General features: G+C 41.6%; 1 protein-coding gene across 2 annotated transcripts in view; it reads right to left on the bottom strand.

Moving 5' to 3' along the window:
- Nucleotides 1–25516, bottom strand: part of PLCB1 (phospholipase C beta 1) — a 637760-nt gene that overhangs the window by 132140 nt on the left and 480104 nt on the right. For both annotated transcript variants that reach the window (XM_024192884.3, XM_024192885.2), the window contains exons 13-17: nucleotides 16632–16716; nucleotides 15954–16131; nucleotides 8507–8577; nucleotides 7452–7548; nucleotides 684–768 (exon numbers count right to left, since the gene is read on the bottom strand). In XM_024192884.3, coding sequence (XP_024048652.1) covers nucleotides 684–768; nucleotides 7452–7548; nucleotides 8507–8577; nucleotides 15954–16131; nucleotides 16632–16716 — 516 coding nt within the window. The remainder of the gene's footprint in view (nucleotides 1–683; nucleotides 769–7451; nucleotides 7549–8506; nucleotides 8578–15953; nucleotides 16132–16631; nucleotides 16717–25516) is intronic.

Here is a 25516-nt window from a genome sequence, read left to right as displayed (position 1 = left end):
TGTAGCGAGCCTGAGCTTCAAATGGCCACTCCACAAATTTTGGATATGGGAATACATTGCAGTCTAGATGTAGAAGTTGCTCTCAGTTAATGTTCCGTAAGGCCATATTGTACCTGGATCCCTCTTTGTGAACTGCAGGCTTCAAAAGAGACAAGGACATACACTGAGAGTTGTTAAACTGAAATGGACTCCCCTTTAGTTATTTTTCTCCAAAAATAAATCAGTACAGCTAGCTCCTGGTAATCAGGGAAGAATCAACTGTGACCAGGAATCAAACTCCCATATGACTATGCAAAGTACTGAGTTACCCAGATGATCTCTCTCTGACAAATTGTCCTTTGTTTCAATTTATCTTCTATCATTTTATATAACAAAGTACCATTGCTTTGTTTTCTCACATGCTCACTAATGATTTGACTCACTCTTCCTCCCCAGACCTTCAATCTGTATTTTAAGATGATCCCTTTTGCCCCTAATCCACATCGCAAGAATTCACTCTCAAAGCTCAATGAGGTCTCATCAGATGCCAGCTCCCTTTGCTAATGGAAGAGGTAATCAAGTTAAAGTTAGGCTAGGTTCCAAACTTCCCAAACTCATGTCTCCAAAGCCCAATGAAGAACCATAACGGCTCTTACTCAGATTTACAAAAGCACAGAATGCATCTTTCTGAATGCCAAGGATACTCCACGAATTCCACTGGAGACTTCGTGAGTTGCTCAAGCCCTTTGGTTTCCACAAAGGAAGACATTTCAAAACTCCTGTTGCGTTCTGTAGTTCAAAGGGGGAAAACAGTGATAGATTAGAACATTGTTGTTTGCCAGGTTGTCGTAGCCATACTGGTCCCAGGATATTGTAAGACAAGGTGGCTAAGGTAATATCTTTTATTGGACCAACTTCTCATGGTGCAAGAGACAAACTTTCAAGCTGACATATAGTAGAGCGACAAATTAATGGGTTCATCGCAGTGCCTATATTCCACTCTGCTATTCAATGACTTACCTATTTCACATCACCGTTCATATCATCAAATGATTTCCAAGATTTCCTTTTTCCATTCTTTTTAAAATATATTTAAAATTAAAACGCTTGACAAAGCCACATGTTTGGGGAAATTAAAACCACAAATAAAAGGAAAACAAAACAAATGTTTCTGAGCCAGTGAGCCTCCAGAGTTTGAAAACATTCATTAGGTTAGACACAGCACTAACCCCACACTTTAACAGCTGCAAACCCCAGCTTTTACTACATGGAGTGCTAGGGGAGTGACTGATCTCATGAAAGGGGGGAGGGGAGCGCTGAGGTAAAATGCAAGCGCACACCGGGGTGCAAACATTGTCCAGTTCTCTCCTGCTTACTGCAGGGCTTTGCTAGCTTTTCCACTATTTCTTCCGGTGGCATCCAAGACGAGGATGGAAAATGTCAAAGAGAACAGTCAGAAGTACAGTGTCCTGTCAACTATTTTAATCGCCCATTTTCTTGCTGTTCAGGATGAATAAAAAATCAGCACACGCTGAGCAGCAGTGGCAGTCATGCTATTCCCACAGCTATGATTTCTACGACATGAAAAGAAGAGCGCCGGCCTTGTTTACTGAGGGACAGTAAAGGTGTTTCATTCTAGGCAGAGTGCAGCATTAGTAAATCTCATCAAGGACTGGGAAAATTGTGCAAAACGATAATGATGCAGAAACACAGGCAGCAAAAATCTCTGGGAATAAATCAAAATACATCGTGGCTGAAGAAATGTTGCTAGAATTTGGGTAGTATATTAGGGCCAAACCTTTGGATTAACATCTGGAACAATATACCAAAGGTCATGGTGAGTTCTCCATCACTGGTCATTTTAAAATCAACGTTGGAAATTTTTTATTTTTTAAAGATCTGCTCTAGGAATTATTTTGGGGGAGTTCTTTAGCCTGTCAGACTAGATGATCACAATGGTCCCTTCTGGCCTGGGGATCTATGAATTTGAGAAGGATGCCTTCTTTTCCTCTGAAAACGTTTAAAAGTCCTCAGAGATTGAGATCATTTTAGTTGTCCAGGCATCTCATGAGGCAATTAGTTGGGATGGACACATGAGCTGCTTAAAAGTTAACACATTTCTCTACTCGGTTTGTGCAATGATGCATTTTTAAACATCCCTAACCGTCAAACCAATGCATTTGTCAATATATTTGGTACACTTATGACAGACCATGGCCCAGACTTACAAAGGTATTTATGTACCAAAAGTTGCAGATAGACATCAAGAGGAATTTTCAGAAGTGCCTAAGTGAGTTAGGTGCCTAACTCCCTTGAAAGTCAATGGGAGTTCTGTGCCTAACCTGCTTAAGCCCTTTTTGAAAATCCCACTTGATGCCTATCTGCAACTTTTGGTACCTAAATATCTTTGTAGATCTAGCTCTATGTATTTATAGCAAAAAAAAAAAAAGTTCAGGTTATAAGGTTCAGAGGTATTTTCCTTGGATAAAAGCGTGAGAACAATTGTTTTTACATGGGAACATGCAATTCTTTTTCATTCTCTCAACTCAAATAAGACTCAAAGTGTGAACTTTAAAAAAGAATCACCTAGACACACAAACCAGGGACAGTTTCACTTTGAAAAAAATGAATGTTTTGTAGGACAAGAGCGTATGAAAACAAGGTTTAAATAAGGAAACTGTTTCCGCACCTTAGCCATGGCAGCATAATAGCGAGCACTAGAATAAAGAGCTGTCAGGAATAAAAAGGACTAGACTTCTTTGCACAGCACTTGCTCATCCTATGGAGTTTGCTACCGCAACAGCCCACAGGTACAATTGCTGTCAGCTGGGTGTTAAAAGTGCGGGAAATGTCATGATGAAGGGTATGATTTTGGCATGGCCATTGTTAGTAAATTTCACAGCAGAGGTGTGGGGAAAAAATGGTAAGTCATGGAAAGGTCACCAAAGAATGCAGTACACAACGATATAGTGGGAGTGCTGAAAACTGAAGCCCAGAGCATGGGGTTTGGAGAGTAAGTCCACCCTGGATTCATTCTATTCCACAAGGCTGGGTCCAGCTCCCCACTGCCGGCATTCTGACCTGGCACATGGGGTCACAGTGCCACTCTGGTTTGGCCCATCTGCTCCTCCTTCTTCTGAGGGGTGGATGGGACAAATCCAAGTGACGTAGCCTAGCACAATGCCACTAAGTTTCGGGCCCGATCAGATGTGTTCTTACAGCCATTGCCAAGGTTCCTTGGAGTTTAATCAAATCCACCATTTGCGTGACTGCCGTGACAAATCTGTAGCCCAAGTTACGACCCATTGTATAATGGGATATGACCAATCTTATGTCGCTACGTTCCTACAGCCACAGTAAAGAAATGGTTGATAAAGAAAGTTTGCTTATGTCTCAAATAGGAACATGGGAACTGCCATCCAGAATCATCCCAGTACACTCTCTAACCCAGTAACCTGTCTCCTACAGTAGGTGTGCCAGATGCTTCAGAGGAAGGAATAAATAATCCTGTAATGTAATAATCTGTCCATATAAGAAATTTCTTCCCAACTCCAGGCAGTTAGAAGCTGGCTCATGCTCTGAAGCAAGAGAGCTTATATCCCTTCTAAACGGTTTGCCTAATATAGTTGTGGATGGTCTCATTTTCCATATAAGTATCTAGTGCTTTTTAAAAAAAAGTTCCTGGTGTTACTGGTAGTTGTGGTAACGAGTTCCATAGAGACCATCAGGTACCCATCCACCAGGAAATGCTGGGCATGGTAGAAAGAACATTTCAACCATCAGCTCATGCACAGGAGAAATGCATGAGCCTGACTAAAAAGCTTGCCCCAATAACCCAGTAAGGGTGAGATTCTACGCTATCCCTCTAAGGCAGTGGTGCTCAACCCATGGCCCAATCAGCACACAGCTGAGGCCCAGGTGACATCCTCAGGGCCATACAGATAATATATATATTGTGTGAATGTGGCTCACATAACACACAGAGAGCTGCATATGTGGCCCACAATGGTAGATAGGTTGAGAACCACTGTTCTAAGGGTAAGTCTACACCACAAAAAAAAGACCCGGGGCAGCAAGTATGAGAGCCCGAGTCAGTTGATCCAGGTGAAAAAACAGCAGTGGAGATGTTTGGGTTGAGCTGAAATCTGGCGAGGAGGGAGGCGTCTCGGAGCCTGGGCTCCAGGCCACGTGGGAATGTCTCTACACTGCAATTTTTAGCCCTTTAGTGCGAGTCCCAGGAGCCCGCTTCCATTAATTTGAGCTCTGAGACTCACTGCCATGTTGTTGTTTTTTGGCAGTGTAAATATACCGTGAGAAGCAGAGCACAGAACTCGCAGCACACGAGTAGGAGGCTTCTGGTGGCTTTAAGCCACCTTTGCATACAGTTGATTTTAGACAGTTGCAGAGACTGGAGAAGCCCTCAGTGTAACTTAGGTCATCCTCAGAATCTCTCCAAGTTACAGCGACCTGGCAATGCTGCCTAGAATCTCTGCAATGCTATGTGTTGTGGCCCGGTCCCCAGTCCCACCCCATGGGCTGACCCAGAGTTTTTAGGGATCCTTTACACTGCTCCAGACCTCTTACCTGCCGTAAAACAGTCACAGCGGGAGGGGAGAGACAGCCTAAGCTCATGGCTTGATTGGGCTAAATGCATAGAGCTGGCTGCAATTTACATATTTAACTTAAAAGGAACAGCTCCCTTTTGTGTCTGTTATTCCCTCTAGTGAGACGTGTGCACAGCGTTTCTACGCACCAGAACAGCATCCTGAAATGGAAAAGCCGGGTCAAAACCCCTGTGGCTTAAGTAAGTTCTCCTTTAAATTTTCCCCAAATTCGTTTTGCACATGAGGCACGGACCCCTCAGAAAAAAAAGCCTTTCATTCCAGCAAATTCCAAGCCATGTCGCTTGCACAGAAGTGGCTGCAGTATTGAGACCTGATTCCCATTCACCAAATGCCTTGGCACCTCTCTTGAAATGAAGCAATTAGTGAGTGTCTGTGACATCTGAGTGAGCTCTGTTGCCTCACAAAGCTCTCCGAGGCAAAATACAAGCCAGAGGCACAGTGGAGGCCAATTGACCTAGGTTGGTCTTAGAAGTAATTTTGTTGCAGTCACCCGTGGATTGAAGAGCCCGGCCTGCTCTGTGCAATCAGAACGAGAAGCCAAGTGGAAACAGGCAAAAACTGAACAAGAGTTTTCCCTGCTCCTGCAGAGAGATAACAGAGGGAGGAGAGAACTCTCCCCATCCTTAGAGGGAGCCAGAAGGTGAGCACCACCCCCACAGGTGAAGGAGCTGTATTCGCGAGCACAGCACAGGGGAAAGAGAGCTGCTGGTAAGAGGAGCAGCAAAACCAGATGGTGGGAACTATTCTCGAGACAGCCTTATAGGCTCAAAGGCTACAGTGCACCAGGATCACTGCAGGTTCCATCGGGTGTTAAATCTTCACTGAGTCCTCACTCCTTTTGCAGCACCGCTGCCTGCTGCTTCACCACACCCCTTGTTTTCTTTCCACACTTAAATCGTTGTGGTTTTTGCCCATGCTGCCCCAGGCCACCACCTTCTCTTTATTCAAATCCCTCCTTAGCACCCACTGCTTAGGTGAAGGCCAACAACGCTAATGCAGCTGGCTGAGAAATACTCCCACGCACCTGCCATATAAACCAAAACAAAGCCTGGCTGTGCTCGGGGTAGAGACCATCCTACAAGCTGGATTGTTTCAGCTCCATGCTCCTTGCTGCTGGGATGGGTGCTTTGTGCACTGTTCAGCAGCAAGCTACCGGAACTCACTGAGGTCTTCTTCCAGCACCCTCTTTCTTTAGGAACTACTATCCAGAAACTCCGAAGGCCTCTCAATATTATCAGTCACAGCCTTTAGCTTCTAACGGGGACAGAGTCCCTGTCACGCTCTGTAGATGTTCCCCTCCAACAAGAAATACCTTCTCTGCACTCATCTTCAGCAAGCCGGGTCCCATCGTAGTCCCTATCTTATATAGAGATGGAGGCCTTGTCTGTATTAGCATTGCGTTTCACATTTCCCACCCTTGCTCCAGCCCTATCGATGGGAACACTGTGGAGTGTGTGTGGGGCGAATAGTGTAGGACTAGCCACCGGTATTGTCATTGAGGCAACAGAACAGTTTGGGAATCTGAATAAGCATCCAAATATCCAAGCCCTTCGAAGTTCATTTTTTTACTAGTCAGAATATGGGTTCTGTATGAATCAAACAAGATGAGTGAACTGAAGCCTGTGAATATCTATACCAGTGTTTCCCAAACTTGTTCCGCCGCTTGTGCAGGGAAAGCCCCTGGCGGGCCGGGCTGGTTTGTTTACCTGCCGCGTCCGCAGGTTCGGCCGATCGCGGCTCCCAGTGGCCGCGGTTCGCTGCTCCAGGCCAATGGGAGCTGCTGGAAGCGCCGGCCAGTACGTCCCTCAGCCCGCGCCGCTTCCTGCAGCTCCCATTGGCCTGGAGCAGCAAACCGCGGACACTGGGAGCCGCGATCGGCCGAACTTAAATTGCTTCTGATGAAGCACTCGTCATCACACTCATAGCAACTGCAATACAAGGATCGGTAGATGTAAAATCTTGTATAGAGGTAATGGATTTAGGCACCCATAACCCTGGTCTTCAAGGGCCTCCATAAATCCAGGATTTAAAAATTAAAACGCGATACGCTGCTTTAACAAAAAAGAAATGTCAAGAACATGTTGTCTCCTGTCAAAACACCATGAAAAAGCGCAGGGAGATGGTAGGGGGTTCTGCTCTTAGACAGGAAATACTGCTGCTCTGTTTATTAACGATGCTGCAAAGTGCATTCCCAGCAAGACTTATCAGTGAAAAATCAGCGGGGGATGAAGTTATAGCCTAGGCTGTGGCAGAAAAGATAGATTGACATGAGGGGTGGGCTCTGTGTTTATACTTTATCTGTTATACGTGCAATGGGGGCACAGCGTAAAAGCACTTGCTGTTTCTCACTCAATGCTCACAATCTCACTGTTCAAAAGTGGACAATACGCCTTGCTTTTCTGACACTGTTTATTCATGGACACTTAATTTGATGAGCAAAGACTTTTTCAATTCCAGAAACTTTGTCGAACCTGCCGCACACACTGCGTACCAATGTTTACCATAGACAAAACTGAATGTTTAGACCAAAGCCTATCTCAAAATGAATGTGGATCTACTGTCCCTTGATACATGTGCGTAGTTCCTAATACTCTTAACAGCATTTATGCAATGCACTAAAGAGAGAAAAGCAGAGAGTCATCAGTTCTCTAAGCACTCTTCTCCTATACTCATCGGGACAGATCCTCCAATGGGGTCTACTTGACTTCCATGGAGATATGACAACTGAATTTACACAGGTTGAGGATCTGCCCATAATATGTTCAAATAATTCCAATTGAGATAAGAAAGCGACCTCCTAAGTAATTCCCAGTATAAAATGATACTATGGATATTTAGATTACTTACTTTTTGATATCTCAAATGACTCAAACTTCACTGGCTGTATGTAGTTCACCAGGTTAGACATTTCTTCAGTGGCCATGGCTTCTCTGCCAGCAGTGCCCTAGAACAAGGATACAAGGGAAGGCTTTGTGTTTAGTGCATATCAAACGTCACTGGTGGGATTTCTATAAAGTAGACTTTATATGTCTAAGACTCCAAGTGCCCGTTACCTGCTACAGCAAAGTCAATGGGAACTTTACCATTTACTTTAGTGGGTGTGGGATCAATGTCCAATAGATCATTATTTATTTGTATATGCAGATTATCTGGCCTATTTCCCTTTGATATGTGGCTTGGCTTATCCCCTTTAGGCTCGTCATCTAGAGGAAGGGAGTCATTTTTTTTTGTTTTTGTTAACAGGATGTTAGCCAATGAAATTCACTCTGAAAGACGTGAAACTCTTGGAGGGAAGGAGGAATTTCAAGGGGACAAAAGGAATGGACATGTGAAATAGTCTTAATTAGCCTTGTGGGAGTTTCACAGATTTATGAAGAGGAGACCTTACCCTCTATTTAAAAGTTAAAACACATAGTTGATATTTTAAGACCTTATACATGCCTGTAAGATCCCTGGGGAATAGACTGCATTATCTTAGCTTCTGAAAAGTGCTGAGCACATTGTGAGCACCCATATAAATGAATAATAATAAGTGTGTCTCCTACAGATTTCAACACAGAGCTGTCACAGCATAGTTATATATAAGCTTGTATATATACAGATATAGGTATACACATATATACATACATATATACACACACACATATAATGAAGTAGCTGTCTAAAACTGATTAATTATATCTTATTTTACTAAGTTAAAATATGAATAAAGTGAGCAACAATGTGCACGTGTTGTTTAAGAATCCTTTTAAGATTATTGGCAAATATTTCTGAAGTTCGTATTATGTTTTAAGTGCATGTTTTCCTTTTTCCACAAGATGGCAGTCCAACACTTAGTAATGCAAGCCAAATTAAAGGACCAGAATCATTCCAGCACTATTTCAAAATATTTAAATCCTTACTTCATCCGTTGACGATTTTTTGCAGTCATCATCATAGTCATCGTCATCGTCACTCTCGATCTCTGCTTCTCCTGCAACATTTTAATTACAATACAATTGTTGGCTGAAACAATGATTATAATACCAAGACTACCTTCAAGTACTGTTGTTTTAGAGGGTTCAACATTTTAGGGCAGGGATTCTCAAACTTCGGGTTGGGACCCCTCAGGGGTCGCAAGGTTATTACATGGGGGAGTCGCGAGCTGTCAGCCTCCATCCCAAACCCCGCTTTGCAGTCAACATTTATAATGGTGTTAAATATATAAAAACATGTTTTTAATTTATAAGGGGGGTCATACTCAGAGGCTTGCTAGGTGAAAGGGGTCACCAGTACAAAAGTTTGAGAACCACTATTTTAGAGGGACTGCCTCTTATATAAAACACCAAATTCACTGTCTTGAGTGGTTTACCTATCCTCAACATCGCTGACTTACTTTGGGGAATTTGCCTATCAAACAAACAATTCCTTTGTATCTTTGTAAAGGACTTTTGTGGTCAACAAAACAGTGATTCAGAACAGCAGTTTAGATGTTAGAATAATGAACTCAAAAAAAATGCTGCATTGTGATAGTCCGTGCATATACAATATCCCATATTATTAACCAAGGATAGTCCAATGGTTAGGACTTGGGCTGACTTGCGTTCAAGTCTCTCCTCTGCCACAGATGTCCTGTGTGATGTTGGGCAAGTCACTTACCTTTTTCTTTATGCCTCAGTTCTCCTTCTGTAAAATGGGGATAATAGCACCTCCCTACCTCACAAGGGTGTTGTAAGGATAAATACATTAAAGATCCTGAGGTGCTCAGAAACCATGGCAACGGAGACTATATAAGTACCATTACTTAGACTGTAACCTCTTTGTTTGTACAGTGCCTAACACAATGGGGCTGCATTCTCCATTAGCCCTTATGCCCTACTGTAATAAACTTAGTTATTACTGCTAACAACAATGTACTTATTCAGTAAATAATGTTTTGGGTTAAATTAAAATATTTAATATTTTTATTATCATAATATATTGAAAATTGTGAGGCAGATACTCAGTGGCTATAAACTGGCAATAGTTCCTTTGATTTCAGTGGAGCTATTTCACTGTTTCTGTCCCTGCATGTTTTCCTAGCAGTCCGCTCTGAGGTGGCATATCACGTACATACCAGCAGAGGACGGTGCAAACTAAACAATGTGAAGAAGCTGCTTAAATAGCATTCTTTTACTCAAAAAGTACTGAATGAGTAGATGAGACTGAATCACACAGATTTTTATGCCTTGTTCTCAGTTATTTTATACCAATCAAAACGCTATGGGCAAGACAGATTAATTTGTTACTAAATCAAAGAAACATTTTCCCTCCAAATAAAATACTCTTATTATAGTGCTTTCAGGAAACGATCACGTTCAACAAAAACCGCAGCCTTATTTTTCTCCTTAGAAATTTCTACTGTAGGTTTTACTTTCAGAAAGAAGCCATCAAAACTGAGCTTTAACTTACGCAGCAGATGCCTACATGGACCTGCTAGGTCAATATGTTTTATGACAGGCTGCATAAATCTGTTTATTTCACAACCTTTTGCCCACGGTTTTCACTTTTCTCGGTTAGCCACGGCAAAGCAATTTTCTTTTGGCACCAGGAACGGCTAACATCCTTGCCTGCTGCAAAACCAAACTGCAATGTGAGAATTTATTCACAATGCCACAATCTTCCTCCTTGGGGGGGAAGAGGTAATTCAGTCCCGATTCTTCGTCTCAATTCATGGCCTGATTCAAAGCCAACTGAAGTCAACTTACCGACCCCTATTGACTATGTAGAGCACATATAATGAAAGCAACATGGGCTACTTTCTCAACTGAGCTATGTTTCCCCAGGCTGGGTTTCCTCCCAGACACTGATGTTGATATGTCAGGTCTTTATTCATGAAAAAATCTTTGTCTGAACATTTCATTGAAGAAAATAACATGATTGCTCAACAGGCTCAGGGGATAGCTTGGGGAACTTGAATGTATTGCTAAGAGCCTGAAGTGTTCTCGCTGGATTTCCAGTAACAGCCACTGGCGATGAATCTCTTAATTTATTCATTTAGATTAGCAAAAAGCACTTCCTAGAGTCCATTAAAAGGGAAGACGAGGCAGATTATGGCAAACTTGCCCTGCTGAGATTAGTATATATTGGTGGCACCTGTTGGTTTGCAGCTTATTATTACCAGACGTGTCCATGGAGGGAAATCGGCAACATATTACCTATTTATTTTAAAAGGTTTAACTGAAAAATCCCCGGTTAGATCAATTCTCACTTCCACGGGTTCTCCTGGGACAGCATAAACTGCAGCTGTGGAACACTCTGTTTGCAGGAAGCTGGGAATTGGCAAGAGGGGATGGATCACTTGATGATTCCCTGTTCTGTTCATTCCCTCTGGGGCATCCCCTCTTATGTACATGTACGGGTCTACAAACAAATACTGCAAATTAATACAGCTTTAGAAACTATGGGTCAGATCCTCAGCTTGCCAGAGCTCCACTGACTGTTGTAGTTCTACTGGAATTTACACCAGCTGAGGATCTGGATTTATGACGTTAGATGAAGCTACAATGAAAACCATGGCGGGGGGGAAGGCGGGGGGGGGGGAAGGATAGTTGAACAGAGTCTGACTACAGATATTTGAGCACTATGTATGCAGTCAGATAAGAGATGGTGCTAGATACTGGGGTTTCCGAAGAAGCCTAAGAGAATTAGGGGTCCAATATTGAATGAAATTCAGAACCGCTTCAGGCCCCTTTGCAAATCCCTGTCTCAGTGAATAAAAATGTAAAATTCACTTGTGCAGTTCTGTTAGCAGTCTAAACTGCACCAATATAGCTCAAAAAATTGGAAAAAGTCCAGCAGAGGGCAACAAAAATGATTAGGGGCTGGAGCACATGACTTATGAGGAGAGGCTGAGGGAACTGGGATTGTTTAGTCTGCAGAAGAGAAGAATGAGGCAGGATTTGATATCTGCTTTCAACTACCTGAAAGGGGGTTCCAAAGAGGATGGATCTAGACTGTTCTCAGTGGTACCAGATGACAGAACAAGAAGTAATGGTCTCAAGTTGCAGTGGGGGAGGTTTAGGTTGGATATTAGGAAAAACTTTTTCACTAGGAGGGTGGTGAAGCACTGGAATGGGTTACCTAGGGAGGTGGTGGAATCTCCTTCCTTAGAGGTTTTTAAGGTCAGGCTTGACAAAGTCCTGGCTGGGATGATTTAGTTGGGGATTGGTCCTGCTTTGAGCAGGGGGTTGGACTAGATGACCTCCTGAGGTCCCTTCCAACCCTGATATTCTATGATTCAATCAACCTGCAGCAACACCTTGTGCGGGAAAGCACCTTTTATTTACTCTTTGGATACCTTTCAGCGCTCACATACTTTTTAGATTGAGGAGCTCATTTTATTTAGCTTGTAAATGTAAAGCCGTCACTTGCTGACAGCTGGCAATGGGCCAGCTCCTCGGCTGGTGTAAATCGGCAAAGCTCCTCAGACTACAACAGCACAATGCTGATTCACACCAGCTGAGGAGTTAGTTCTAAAAACTTTCATCCATTTTCACTCAGTCACCCAGGGAGCACATATGCCTCCTTCATCTTCTCCTAACACTCCTGCAACTTTCCATGAGTAGTTCCTCTGCAGACCATAGTGAATTTCACCCTAAGAGGGAAGGGTTAAGAATTTGCCCCACTATTTTTAAATGTTAGCCAGGCACTTAGCAGTTATCCAAACTTTGGCTGCTTTGAGCTGTCAGTTGCTTTGGGCCTTTATACTAAATAATCCGTCCACGTCAAGCCCATGAAAAACAACCTACCGCCAATGCGCGAACAGAGGTAATATGGAAAGGGAACAAAATACCACGATGCTAGGAATGAGATTTTCTTTTGCCAAAATGAAGCTCTAATCCAAACCAATTTCTCAAAGTCTGATGATTTGGCCAGCATACAATGCTGCAGTGAAGCTGGTGGGATACAGGCATTTTCAACTCACAGAAAAGTGACTTTAAAAAGTTTATAAACCAACTTAGTGAATCAGGTGCAAACCCTTGTGTGAACACACTTATTTTGGGTTATTAATAATAATATTTTGCTGCTATATTTTGCTTATAAGTACATCCAAGAGTCATCTTTAAGACTGTCCCAAATCACTTTCAACTAAAGCCTAGCTTAAAATGAAATACAAGTCTCTGCACCTTTTGCATCAGTTTGAGTAAAACGGTTTTAAATGGCACCTGTAATTAAACGGGCACAACTTTCTCGTGTAATAATAATACCCAGCACTTATTCAGCACTTTTCATCCACAGATCTCACAAGTGCTTAACAAAGGAGGTCAGAATCATTATCTCCATTTTTCAGAAGGGGAAACTGAGGCACAAGGCAGTGTCGTGACTTGCCCGAGGTCACCCAGCAGGCCAGTGGGCAAGCAAAGAATAGATGCTAGGTCTCCCCAGTCCCAGTCCAGTGCTTTATTGACTATGCAACACTGCTTGTCAAGGCAAGTCCTTATTCTCACAAGTCCTGTATACCGCTATAAAGACATTGAAATCATAGATTTTTAAAAACCTACATTACAAGAACTTTAAGCTTGCAAAAAATCACACAATCAAAAGTTAGGAATTTAAATTGCCTGTGCTACCTTAATTCAGCTGTCCTGTGTGTATGCATTATGATAGTCTTTAATTACATGACAGGCTGACACCTGGCATAGAAAATGTGACCCCTAATGCTTAAAGTTTGGCAAACTTATAAGCAACTGTAAATGGGGTCTTATAATGCAAACTGTTAGGCAACCTTAATTTTGGGCCATGCTATCTGCCTATAATAACTGTTTAGGTTGCAAGCTCTTCAGGGCAGAGACTGTCTCTTATGATGTGTGTGAACAGTGCCCTGCATAATGGGGCGCTGATCCCACATGGGATTTCTATGCGCTATCATGATACAACTAATACATGATGATAACCTTCCTGTTTTAAATCTGCATTCAAGAAATCAGCTAGTGACCAACAAGAAATGTAGTATTACCTACTGCTTCCCATTGGCTAAGATCCCTATAATCACCAATTGCCCAGGGCTATGAGGTCCAGATCCACGCCCTGGGCGCGGGAGCCCTGGGCGCGTGGGACCCTCACAACGAGCCGGTGCTGAGAGCGTGCGGAGTCGGTTGACGCCACACCCGGCTCATGAGACAGCTCATGGTGACCGACATACACCTCTACCCCGATATAACGTGACCCGATATAACATGAATTCGGATATAACGTGGTAAAACAGCGCTCCAGGGGGTGGGGCTGTGCACTCCGGTGGATCAAAGCAAGTTCGATATAACGCGGCTTCACCTATAACGCTGTAAGATTTTTTGGCTCCCGAGGACAGCGTTATATCGGGGTAGAGGTGTATACACGGAGCACATCACGGGACATCGTCAGTACCAAGTCGAGTAATCGAGAACGCCAGTCAGGGAAATAACCGACTTCCTTCCTTCCCTGACAAACAAGGGACGAACCCCACCCATATACTTATTCACTACACCAATACTGACTTGGACTCTAAATACATTCGATGAGTGGCGTACCCGAGATCACTTATCCAATCTGGGTCTATGCTGGTTACGTACTACGTATATACCTTATGAACCTTGTAACCGACACTTGTAATCCCTCATAACCCAAGCCTGACCCCAGGTGTACAGTACCTTCCTTCTTAACTTGTGTAAATTTGATTTTAAACATTAACTTTAATAAAAATTTTAAATCTGTTCTTACCTACTGCTTCCCATTGGCTAAGATCCCTATAATCACCAATTGTACTGGATAATTAGTTTCAATATTATTTTACCTGTTTCTCACTAGAACATAGGAACTTAAAAAAACAACAATTTAATGTTGTTTGTTATCGGAGTGCAGAACAAATCTTAGGGCTGGTCCACACTGGGGCGGGGGATCGATATAGGAAACGCAACTTCAGCTACGAGACTAGCGTAGCTGAAGTCGACGTTTCCTATATCGAACTAAATTTACTTACTTCGGGTCCACGCGGCGCAGGCAAGCTCCCCCGTCGACAGCGCTTCCTCCTCTCGGCGAGCAGGAGTTCCGCAGTCGACGGGGGAGCGCTTCTGGGATCGATCTATCGCGTCCAGATGAGACGCGATAAATCGATCCCAGAAGATCGATCTCTACCCGCCGAATTGGGCGGGTAGTGTGGACCAGCCCTTAGTGAACTCGGGTAGATAGATATATTGCTCTCAAATCAAAAGCAGATACAGATACTTTTATATATTTTATTTATTGGAAATCGCTCTTCAACTTCGTTTGCCCAGTTTTAGCCTGGAGCAAGTTTTTTACCTTCTTCAGTACAGAAGGTTTACACTAGAAAGAGTGTAAACTCTAGCTGCATGAACAGTAAGGACTGTGCATTGCGTGTGGGTGGGAGCAGCTACAGGTATAAAAGTACGAGCAGAGTGTGTTGATAATTAGAGAAATCAAAGCTAAGTAAATGCAAATAATCTACATCCATGTATTGGTAACTGCAGTGTCTCAGGAAAATGAATCCGTTCTCTGCCCAGAGGAATGTACAGCCCAGGCTAATCCATTTATTTGTTTTATTTAGGTGAGTAAAATGGAAACAGAGCAGTGTATTTTCATACGGAGGAGTGGGAATTAGTGGGAGTCACATGGTTAAATATTGGTGCATTGAGCTGAGAATATACCATGAAGTAATACAAGATGCAGGTCCCGATCTACCCTGGCCCTGCACCTTGTGTAGTCATTTTCCCCAATGCAAAGTAAGTGGATGCAAAATGATACCATTCTGATGTGCTAGCATTTTACACCCACTTTGCACTGGTGCATGTGACCCTACTAGATGTGAGGCAGCAGTGAATGGGGCTCTGGGACTTTGAGAGCCAAATCCCCCGCTACATTCTGTCTTAAATACAGCCGAACCACTGCAGTTTCACTGTGCACAGAGCTAAGATGCAAAAAGGCCCTTCAAGGGATGTCATTTCCCTGCTCTGCTCTATGGTGCTTCCCTTTGCGTTGAAGTTTGGGCCCATGGCATTGACAGGTTGGAGGAGCTAACTGTATACTAAACTCCCTAAGTATGTGTGGGGAGGGTGGCTAGATACTATTGCACACAACACAATGCACCAGGTCATTAGATTAGCAGGAAAAACTCCTGAGCCTCAACCCAGCTTAGACCACTTGAGCAAAGCCCGTTGACTTGGCTTTTGTCAGGGGACAGCACTTTGCCCTAAGTAAGTAACATACCAGCCATTGGGCTAGACCCACACTGAGGCACCTTTACACTTACAGGGTGGTGTAAACAGGACTTAGTGTCAATCACAATTGGGCTCCTTAGGTTTCAGGCAGTAATGTGTTTGGGAGATCAACTTTTACCTGCTCCAGGAGATGAGGGTTCAAACCCACTGGACGTATCACTGCACGTGTTGGACGCCTGCTCAGAGAGCTTCTTTTTTGAACTTCCGTCGGCAGACTTTTGTGATTTCTTTTTATTCTTCACTAGAATTTTGTACATCAAGTCCATAGGGCTTGGAAGGGGAATGCCACTTTCAAGCTTAGAGGAAAGAAGGAGAGATGTGTAATAAATAACAAGGTCCCATGCCAGCTTCTCATTCTCCCCAGGATACAACGTACAGTTGTGCAGTCCAAAATGTAACCCCATTTTCAGATGAAGCGTGGTTTGCACAACAGGTAGGCTCTGTGCTAAACAACACAGCACCAATGAAGGCGCTTTAGAAGAAAAAGAAAAAAATGCACTATGAAATAGCTACAATAAAAACCATAAGAAGTATTATTTCAAATGTGAAAGCCCAGATTATAAAAGAGTAGATGTTAGAGCCAATTTTGATTTAGAGGATTAGATCACAATAATCTCCAGATCAGAAACCATATGCTTAAACCAATAATAGCATAAATTACTTTAAAAAACCGCAAACCCCCAAAGGTAGCAGCTTCTATCTTTTAAGGCGGTATATGAAGAACAACAGAAAACTGAAATATGCAAATAAATATTCATACATATGTTTATGATCAGGAAATACCAAACCGTCTTACTGGGTATTTTTCCAGTGGATCCATGAGCAGTGCATCTCCAAAAATTAATCTGCAATATTCTGCCATTTTGGCTTGCTGCTTAGGGCTAGAAGGGGGGAAAGGATAGAATTAAGTGAGACTTATTCCTACTGCAGGCTAAAAGCAGCTGTAATGGAAAAATCTAATATCCCTTAACTAGATGAAAGGATAATTTCCTGATCCTATCATTGTAAATTGTTCACAATGATCTAGATTCATCATGCAATTATTCTGACTTCTCTGACGGCTCTTATCACAGGGATTATACGTGAAATAGTACAATAAAGGCACTGGCCATGTGAAGTCATAAATAGTGAAACTGAACTTGTCACATAGAGACAAATATTCACATGCACTTTACAGAATATAAAAACTGAATATATCAGTTGTGGGAGTGATAGAAATAAATGGTTACACGTGTTTGGCTCTTGTAGTCAACCTATTGAAATATGTTTTCCTTCATCATACTTTTAGGTCACATCAAGGATTTTCAAGGTATATTTATGCCTTTACTCTCCCCCCCCCACCTCCATTGTGCTTTACTTTTTCTTTTTTTTTTAACTTGAGAATGTAAAGTGGAGGAAACAAAAACAAGAAACAGGATTTTCCTTTTTAATGGCACTTCCAACATTTTGCAAAGAGTCACATAGAAACTTTCTCAAACATGGTCACCCTATGGCCAGTTCTACACTAGAAACTAGCTAGTGATTTTTTTTTTTTTACTGCCAAAGCTTTGTTAGCAAAAGACCTATTTTCAGCGCAGTCATAATGGCATAATTCTGCTTAGGCTGATATAGCTTATATGGTGTTTGGAAAACAGGCATAAGCACACTCTTTTGGTATAGGAGAGCTTTGTTGGTATAGCTATACTGATCGGCAACATCTTCCGAATGTAGACCCGGTCTTAGCAACAAGCTTCTGGAGCAAGTAGCTGGATGATTATTTTAGCCTGTAGGGTGGACCACTGTTGAGATTTCCCCTTATCAGATGCTTGTCTACCTATATTATATTGTACTACAGTAAATTACTTGGGTGGTTTTCATGACATCCACTAGGGATAAGCCAAACTGAGCAGACTGTGCTTACAGCCAGTTTACCCAAAGTGCAAACCAAGAGTGAAATAATGTCTAGATATCATTGTGATGGGAGTTTTAGGACTACAGATAGGTTATAATAAATGCCACTTGCATAGCCTTAGAATGCAGCCTACGGCTGCAGTTTTTTTATAACTACAGGGACAGGTTAAAACTGTTCAACTACAGGTTTGTTTCGCTAGTGAAATCAAACAAACATCAATTTCTATTCACGGATCATGGACGACATATAGGCACGCCAAGCAGTTATAGTTGCATCTATTGTTCATAACAGAATTATCTATATAAATGAATATAAAAGAGGTGAGGTCCTAGGTTTTTCCTGGCAAGTTACAATCCTGTGTATCAGAACATTTGGGAACCCCTCTGTTACAATCATATCTCTTCACAGGAGGTTGAAACTCAAGCTGGGTGGAAAATAGTTTTCTCGTCTCGTGAATATTTTTGAGCATTGTGGGTTGTTTTTTTTTTTTTTTTTTTTTTTTTTTTTAGAAAAAGTTGAAAATTTTGAAAATATTCATACACCAAAAAAAGCCAACCCCCTCAAAATTCAGTTTTGGTCATTGAAATGTTTGGTTTTGGTCATTTTGAAACATTATATTTTCAATGTTGACATTTTTTTTCTTTTCTAAAACCTCTTTAAAGGTCATTTTGAACAGGAAAACAGGATTTTTTTTAGTTGGAAAACTCATCAAACCCCACCCTGTTTCATGAACAGTTTGGATTTCGATGAATCTGCATTTTTCAATGAAAAACAATTTGTCCAAAAATCCCCAACCAGCTCTAGTTGAAAGGACAACTGCCCAGGTGACAGAAAGAATTTTTAATCTACTTCTTGACTAACCTTTTACAAACACAAGTAAACTAGTGCATCTATTTTAAAGCCCTATTGTACTTTAGGGCAGTGTGAAAGAGAATTATTGTAAATGAGAATCTAGCCAAAAGTATTTGGATAAACTCGCAGTTCAGCAACATACACTGTTCACATTACTAACACCCCATTCTGTTGCCCCACTTGCCCTCTTGTTAGGATTACTAATTATTCATTGTGTGCCAGCAGTGTACTCGGTAATGGAAAGATAGCGGATGACACAGTGAGTAAATCAGAGATGGGACCAAGCCTGGATGGCATTTAACTCAGCATCGGAATCTCCCGAAGTTCAGCATTGCTCCCATTTGGGGGATTCCATCATTAGCAGCCAGAGGTTAAAACAGTCACAAACTTCAGTTGTCCACAATACATATGGTTGTAGATTTTAAATGATTCCGCAAAGCTATGCTGGGTTTTAAACTGCTGCGTTTTTAATCACTGCAGTGTTTTGTTAATGTTGTCATTTAAAGTTAGACAGTTCTGCAAGAAAGTTAAGACGCAGTTTCAGCCTCAGGCATAATATTAGAAAGGTGCGTAGGAAGCCAAGAGAGCTAAGAACCCTCAAGGGAATGGTTGGTGGAGAATGCAGTGACTTGGGGGTGAAGGTAGAATGTTATAGTCCTTATTTAACTGGCAAAACAGACAGGGTGCACAAAACACCCTTAGCTCTCTGTGGAAAGTGGGTGGGTGAGTGGGGATTTGTTATAACTCTGGCCTCCCTGGGGAAATTATTATAGGCAAATTCATCTTCATTTTCTCAACTAGTATGTATTTTTAATGGATCCACACTCCTAGACAGTATGATGTTCAAAACCTGTACCCTTTAAACCAAACCCCACATTTATCTAAAACTTAGGAACAGGCATAAGATTAGATTTTAAAAGGGCACATCAACGGGAAAAAAAATCACCCAGATGTCTGGAGGTAGTGAGAGTTTCACTCCTACACAACAGCGAAATCTTACAGCACTTCAGAGAGAATTTAGGTTTAGAACTATCCTCACTAGAAGTAGTAGTAGCAGGAAATTGTACCATCCTGTCCTAACCCCCCATCTAACTCTACATATATCTCAGTTCTCAGTGTGTGAAGAACTGACAGTTTATAACATAATGAGCCACGCAGTAATGATCCGTACTGTATGGAACTGTACCAGCAGTATGGGAAATGGAGAAACCCCCAAAAGGTGCCATGGCAAAGGACTTTATTTACAAGATAAAGGAGGAGCATAATACCTTTGAACATTCAATATGCCCTGGTCTACACTGGGGGGTGGGGGAGGAAGAGGATCGATCTAAGTTACGCAACTTCAGCTATGTGAATAACGTAGCTGAAGTCGACGTACTTAGATCTACTCACCGCGATGTCTTCACACTCGCGGCGCTGGAGTACAGGAATCGATGGGAGAGCGCTTGGGGGTCGATTTATCGCGTCTAGACTAGACGCGATAAATCGATCCCCGCTGGATCGATCCCTGCCCGCCAATCTGGCAGATAATGTAGACATACCCTATGTGTTAAGCTTGAAATACACAAACTGATATTTGTCCCTTTACTTAGATTGTGAAATTCTGGGAGAAGGACCATTCTTTTTGTTTTGTGTATGTATGACACCTAGCACAATGCAGCCCTACTCTATAACTGGGTCTCCTAGGCATTACATATAATAATAGCCTATTATTTGTGAACTGTTGCCAGCGTGCCTAATGCTGTACCAGACATGCATAAAGTCACAGTCCTTCCCCAGAAGAGCCTAAAGTCTAAAAGATTGTAAAGAGGATCCAGAAAAAGAAACCTTGCTAAAAACACTCTTGTAACTCTGGCAAACCAGGTGCCAACTCTTGCCAAGACTGCAGGTATTAGCTAAGTATGAACAGACTCACAGCTGAAGACCAGAGAAGTTCACCTGTATGTTAGTTTTGCTCAAAATACATATTAGTCTTATAAGAATGTATTTAGTGTTTTTTACTCGATGAGATGCTTGTAAATTGCATGCATTAATCTCACTTGTAATGTCGATATTCCATGTGATAAGAAAATCTGTAGATTTTGCTTTATAACTTTGAAAATGTTTGCTCTGAAGTAGTGAGCCCAGGCATGGGAATCATCCCCCACTCCACCCGCCCATCCAGAAGAACTATCAAAATCAGATGGGCCATCCAGGAACATCACCATAGAAAGGATTGGTTAATGGCCACATCACAGCTGGGAAATGCTACATGCAAGGAAGTTCCTCCTGTGGACTTGAAAGCTGAATGAAGGAAATAAAACAAAAAGTTTCCACCTCACCCTTCCCTGTTTGAACCCTTACAGGGCCAGAGACTCTCAACAGAGGCAGAAATCCCCAGGGTTCTCCCTGAAAGACACTTTGAATTGACAGATCACTACAGCTCCATCACTCTTAGGATTTAGATGGTAAACCATTTGTGTGTATATGTTTACTAGCTTTAACCTGTAAATAACTCTTATTTCTTTTTCCTAGTTAATAAACCTTTAGCTAGTTTATTACAGGACTGCTAGAGATGCTGTCTTTGGTGTAAGATCTAGGGTACCAGTTGATCTGGGGTAAGTGGCTGGTCTCTTGGGACTGGAAGCAACCTGAATGTGGTGTGATTTTTAGTGTAAGTGACCATTTATCACTAAGTCCAGTTTGTCTGAGTGGCAAGATAGACTGGAAAGGCTAAGGGGAATGTCTGTGACTCCATGGCAAGACTGCAATAGTGATCCAGGAGTTCACATTTGTTACTGGCTTGGTGAACTCTAATTTTAGAACACACCATCAGTTTGGGGTGTCTGCCCTGAGGTAAGCACTCAAAGCTGTGAGCCACTCCGGAGAGCATGACATCTATTAATATTTGTAAAACTAATTCTAGCAGAAAACGGCAAGGTGAGTTTGCCTTTAATTAAGTTTAATCTTAAAATGGGTTTTAGAGGGATACTGTCCAAGGATTACTTAACCTTTTAGCTGCTAGGTCATGAGTATGTTTCTAATTATAGACGTGTCTGCCTTCAGATTTTTAGATACCTTATATTAATCTCACTTCAAAACTCAAGGTCTTTCTGAGGCCTTTCCAATGCTTTCAAGGGTCTAAATGTTTCACACACACCCCCACTCCCATTTTGTGGGTCCATTTCTTAGTGCTGTTTTTTTCAGTATGCTGCCTTTGACCTCAATATTCATGACTGAATGATGATGTATCTTAACATTATAATTATTTTCTACACTGTAAAATCTACAAACATTACTGGATGCCTTAGTGAATCAGTAAAGACATTCCGTTTTTATGATTAGTATCATCAGTGCCAAGGACCTAGTCATGGACCAGAACCCCATTACATAAGAACATAAGAATGGCAATACTGGGTCAGACCAATGGTCCATATGCCAGGTGTTTCAGAGGGAATGAACAGAACAGGCAATTATCGAGTGATACATCTCCTGTAGTCCAGTCCCAGCATCTGGCAGTCAGAAGCTTAGGGACACCCAGCACATGAGGTTGTGTCCCTGACCATCTTGGCTAATAGTCATTGATGGACCTATCCTCCATGAACTTATCTAGTACTTTTTTGAACCCAGTTATACTTTTATGCATCCCCTGGCAATGAGTTCCACAGGTTGACTGTGTATTGTATGAAGGAATACTTCCTTTTGTTTGTTTTAAACCTGCTGCCTGTTACTTTCATTGGGTGACCCCTGGTTCTTATGTTATGTGAATGGGTAAATAACACTTTCCCATTCACTTACTCCACACCATTCATGATTTTATAATACTATCACATCCCCCTTTAGTCATCTCTTTTCAAAGCTGAATAGTCCAAATCTTTTTAATCTCTCCTCATACAGAAGCTGTTCTATACCACTTATTTGTGTTGCCCTTCTCGGTACCTTTTCCAATTCTAATAAATCTTTTAGAGGTGGGGCAACCAGACCTGCATGCAGTATTCAAGATGTGGGATATCATGGATTTATATAGTGGCATTATGATATTTACTGTCTTATTATCTATCCCTTTCCTAATGGTTCCTAACATCCGGTTAGCTTTTTTTAACTGCTGTTGCATATTGAGCAGATATTTTCAGAGACCTCTCCACAATGACCCAAAGATCTCTTTCGTGTGTGGTAACAGCGAATTTAGACCGCATCATTTTTGATGTATAGTATGTTTTTCAATGTGCATTACTTTTCATTTGTCAACATTGAATTTCTTCTGCCATTTTGTTACCTTGTCACCCAGTTTTGTGAGATTCCTTTGAAGCTCTTCATAGTCTGCTTTGGACTTAACTACCTTGTATCGTCTGCAAACTTTGCCACCTCACTGTTTACCCTGTTTTCCAGATCATTTATGAATATGTCGAACAGCACTGGTCTCAGAACAAATCCCTTGGGAACCCTGCTATTTACCCCTCTCCATTCTGAAAACTGACCATTTATTCCTAACCCTTTGTTTCTTCTCTTGTAACCAGTTAGTGATCCTTGCAAGGACCTTCCCTCTTATCCCATGACTGCTTGCTTTGCTTAAGAGTCTTTGGTGAGGGACCTTATCAAAGACTTTCTGAAAGTCTAAGTACTCTGTATCACCCTTGTTCGCATGTTTGTTGACTCCCTCAACGAATTCTAATAGATTGGTGAGGCATGATTTCCCTTTACAAAAGCTGTGTTGACTCTTCCCCAACACCATCTGTGTGTCTGATAATTCTGTTCTTTACTATAGTTTCAACCCGGTACTGAAGTGAGGCTTGTCAGCCTGGAATTGCCAGGATCGCCTCTGGAGCCTTGTTTAAAAAAACACTTATCCAGGCTTATCCATTGTGCTAGGTGCTGTACAAACATAAAAAGACAATCCCTGACCCAAGGAGCTTACGATATAAGACAAGAAAAAACAGGTTAATACAGACAGACGGGGGAGGTATGAAGGTACGTGTTTGAAAGTTTAGCAAATGGGCACTGCAGTTTGACATCATGGGCCAATCAGAGGCAAGCTTTGACAGTTTGACAGTGAAAGAGAAATGATAAGTAGGGTGGGGATTGACGGTGAAGGGCCTTGAAAGTGAATACAAGCAGCCAATGTTTGATGTGATAGAGAAGGAGGAGCCAGTGGAGGAATGCAAAACGTGGCCAAAGCATCAGACTAGGAAAATTATCTTAGTAGCAGCATTCTGAATGGATAGGAACAGGGCAAAATTGCCTTTGTCAAGGCCAGATAGAAGGTTGTTGCCATATCAAGACACGAGATGATGAGAGCCTTGATAAGTGTGTTAGCTGTCTGGATGGGGAAAAAAAGCTGTCTCTTAGAGATGTTGTGCACAAAGAATCATCAAGATTTAGACATAATCTAGATCTGTGGAGCAAGAGAGAGGTCAGAGTTGAAAATGACACGCAGGTTATGGTTCCACATGTTGGAATAGTGGTAAGGAAAATGGAGGAGCTAATTCACATGGTATCAAATTCCATGAGGTTTAAGTCCTTCTGGAGAAAATGTTGAAAGGTAGTAACAAATATTTACCTCAGGTGATCTAAAAGTCACTAAGAAAAATGACATGACCAAAGCATACAGGGTAAAATCATGTACCAGCTGAAGTCAATGGCAAAATTCCCATTGACTTTGATGCAACCGGGATTTCACACAAAATTTTCAGTGAAGACAAATCTAATAGCTGAGAATTATAGGGAAAATTCTAGTCCCATAGAAATAACTGGGAGTTGACTTCCATGAGACCAGGATTTACATAAATTCTCCAGAAGTGGAAGCTATAAAAGTACTTAGCATTATGAACTAGTATTTAGGCCTGAATGATCATGAACATCTAGAAGAAAAATAATGTTCCATCTAAAAGGAAAGGCAGAAGAAGCATTCCATGAAATTAGATGAGGGATTCTCTGACTGGCATGACTAATTGCCGTATTCTCCAGCAACTTGTGAAGAAATGAAAGTCTAATTATAACATGCAGTCAAAAAACTGTAAGTGGTATTTGGCCAAGGCAAAATTAGAAGCTGCACACATTAAATGCACACAATAATTTATTGCAGCAGAAAGTTAACAACAACCAATACCAATAGTTAATCACCCTTAAAGCTAAATAAAACAGAACACATTTGATATTGCTTTCCCAAATATCCTTTGTTAATAACTTGTTATTGTCATCACAACACATGAAAGAGCACTGCAGATAAAATAATACATCTAGGGCCTGATTCATCTCTCTATTACTGAAGTTTTATGATGGTGAAACACCATTGATTTCTATACGGTAACACTGGCATAAAACTGGAGTAACACAGTGGTAACTACTCCTGATTTTTCATCTTCCTGGAATTTTACACATATCTAGTTGTGATTAAAATTGAATCCCATTTTTAAAAGATATTTTGGCACTTATTTTACTTCTGAAAATAATTGTTTTCTTTCTTGCAATTATAGATTTCTTTGTTTCTCTAAAAAAAAATTAATTTCTTTGTGTCTTTAAAATAAAGTGGAAGCTGGTGCTCTGAAAAAGATCTTATGCTTAATGCTTTTTGTTTAATCTTTAGACCTGAACAACTGAGATAATAAATAGGTCGTTATGCTGATTCTCCTATCTGCCTTTTCTAAACAAAGTTTGTTGATAGTTTTAAAATACAGATTTGAAGAATAAGGATCAAGACAAGCAAATTCCTTAAAGACTCTGGGTCAGATTCAGATGTGATGTGTAAGGTGATGTAAATTATACATTAGTGGGCATGTGTAAAGGAGTCTGAGTGTCAGCTGGTGTAATTTACATAGGAGCCAGAAAGAAAGAAACCAGTGAAAGAAACTAACAGGTGTAGGATAAAATAGGTCAACCCCTCAACTTCAACTTGTACAGTACATTTCTCCAGTCTCTCAGAGTGAAAGCGAGAAACTGAGATTCCCTTCCACACCCTTTGT

The sequence above is a fragment of the Terrapene carolina genome, unplaced genomic scaffold (genome assembly GCF_002925995.2).
Source record: "Terrapene carolina triunguis isolate 2854851 unplaced genomic scaffold, T_m_triunguis-2.0 Scaffold132, whole genome shotgun sequence".
NCBI classification, from domain to species: Eukaryota; Metazoa; Chordata; order Testudines; family Emydidae; genus Terrapene; species Terrapene triunguis.
The sequence above is the reverse complement of the archived record's forward strand: the minus strand, read 5'-3'. Positions and strand labels throughout refer to the sequence as shown.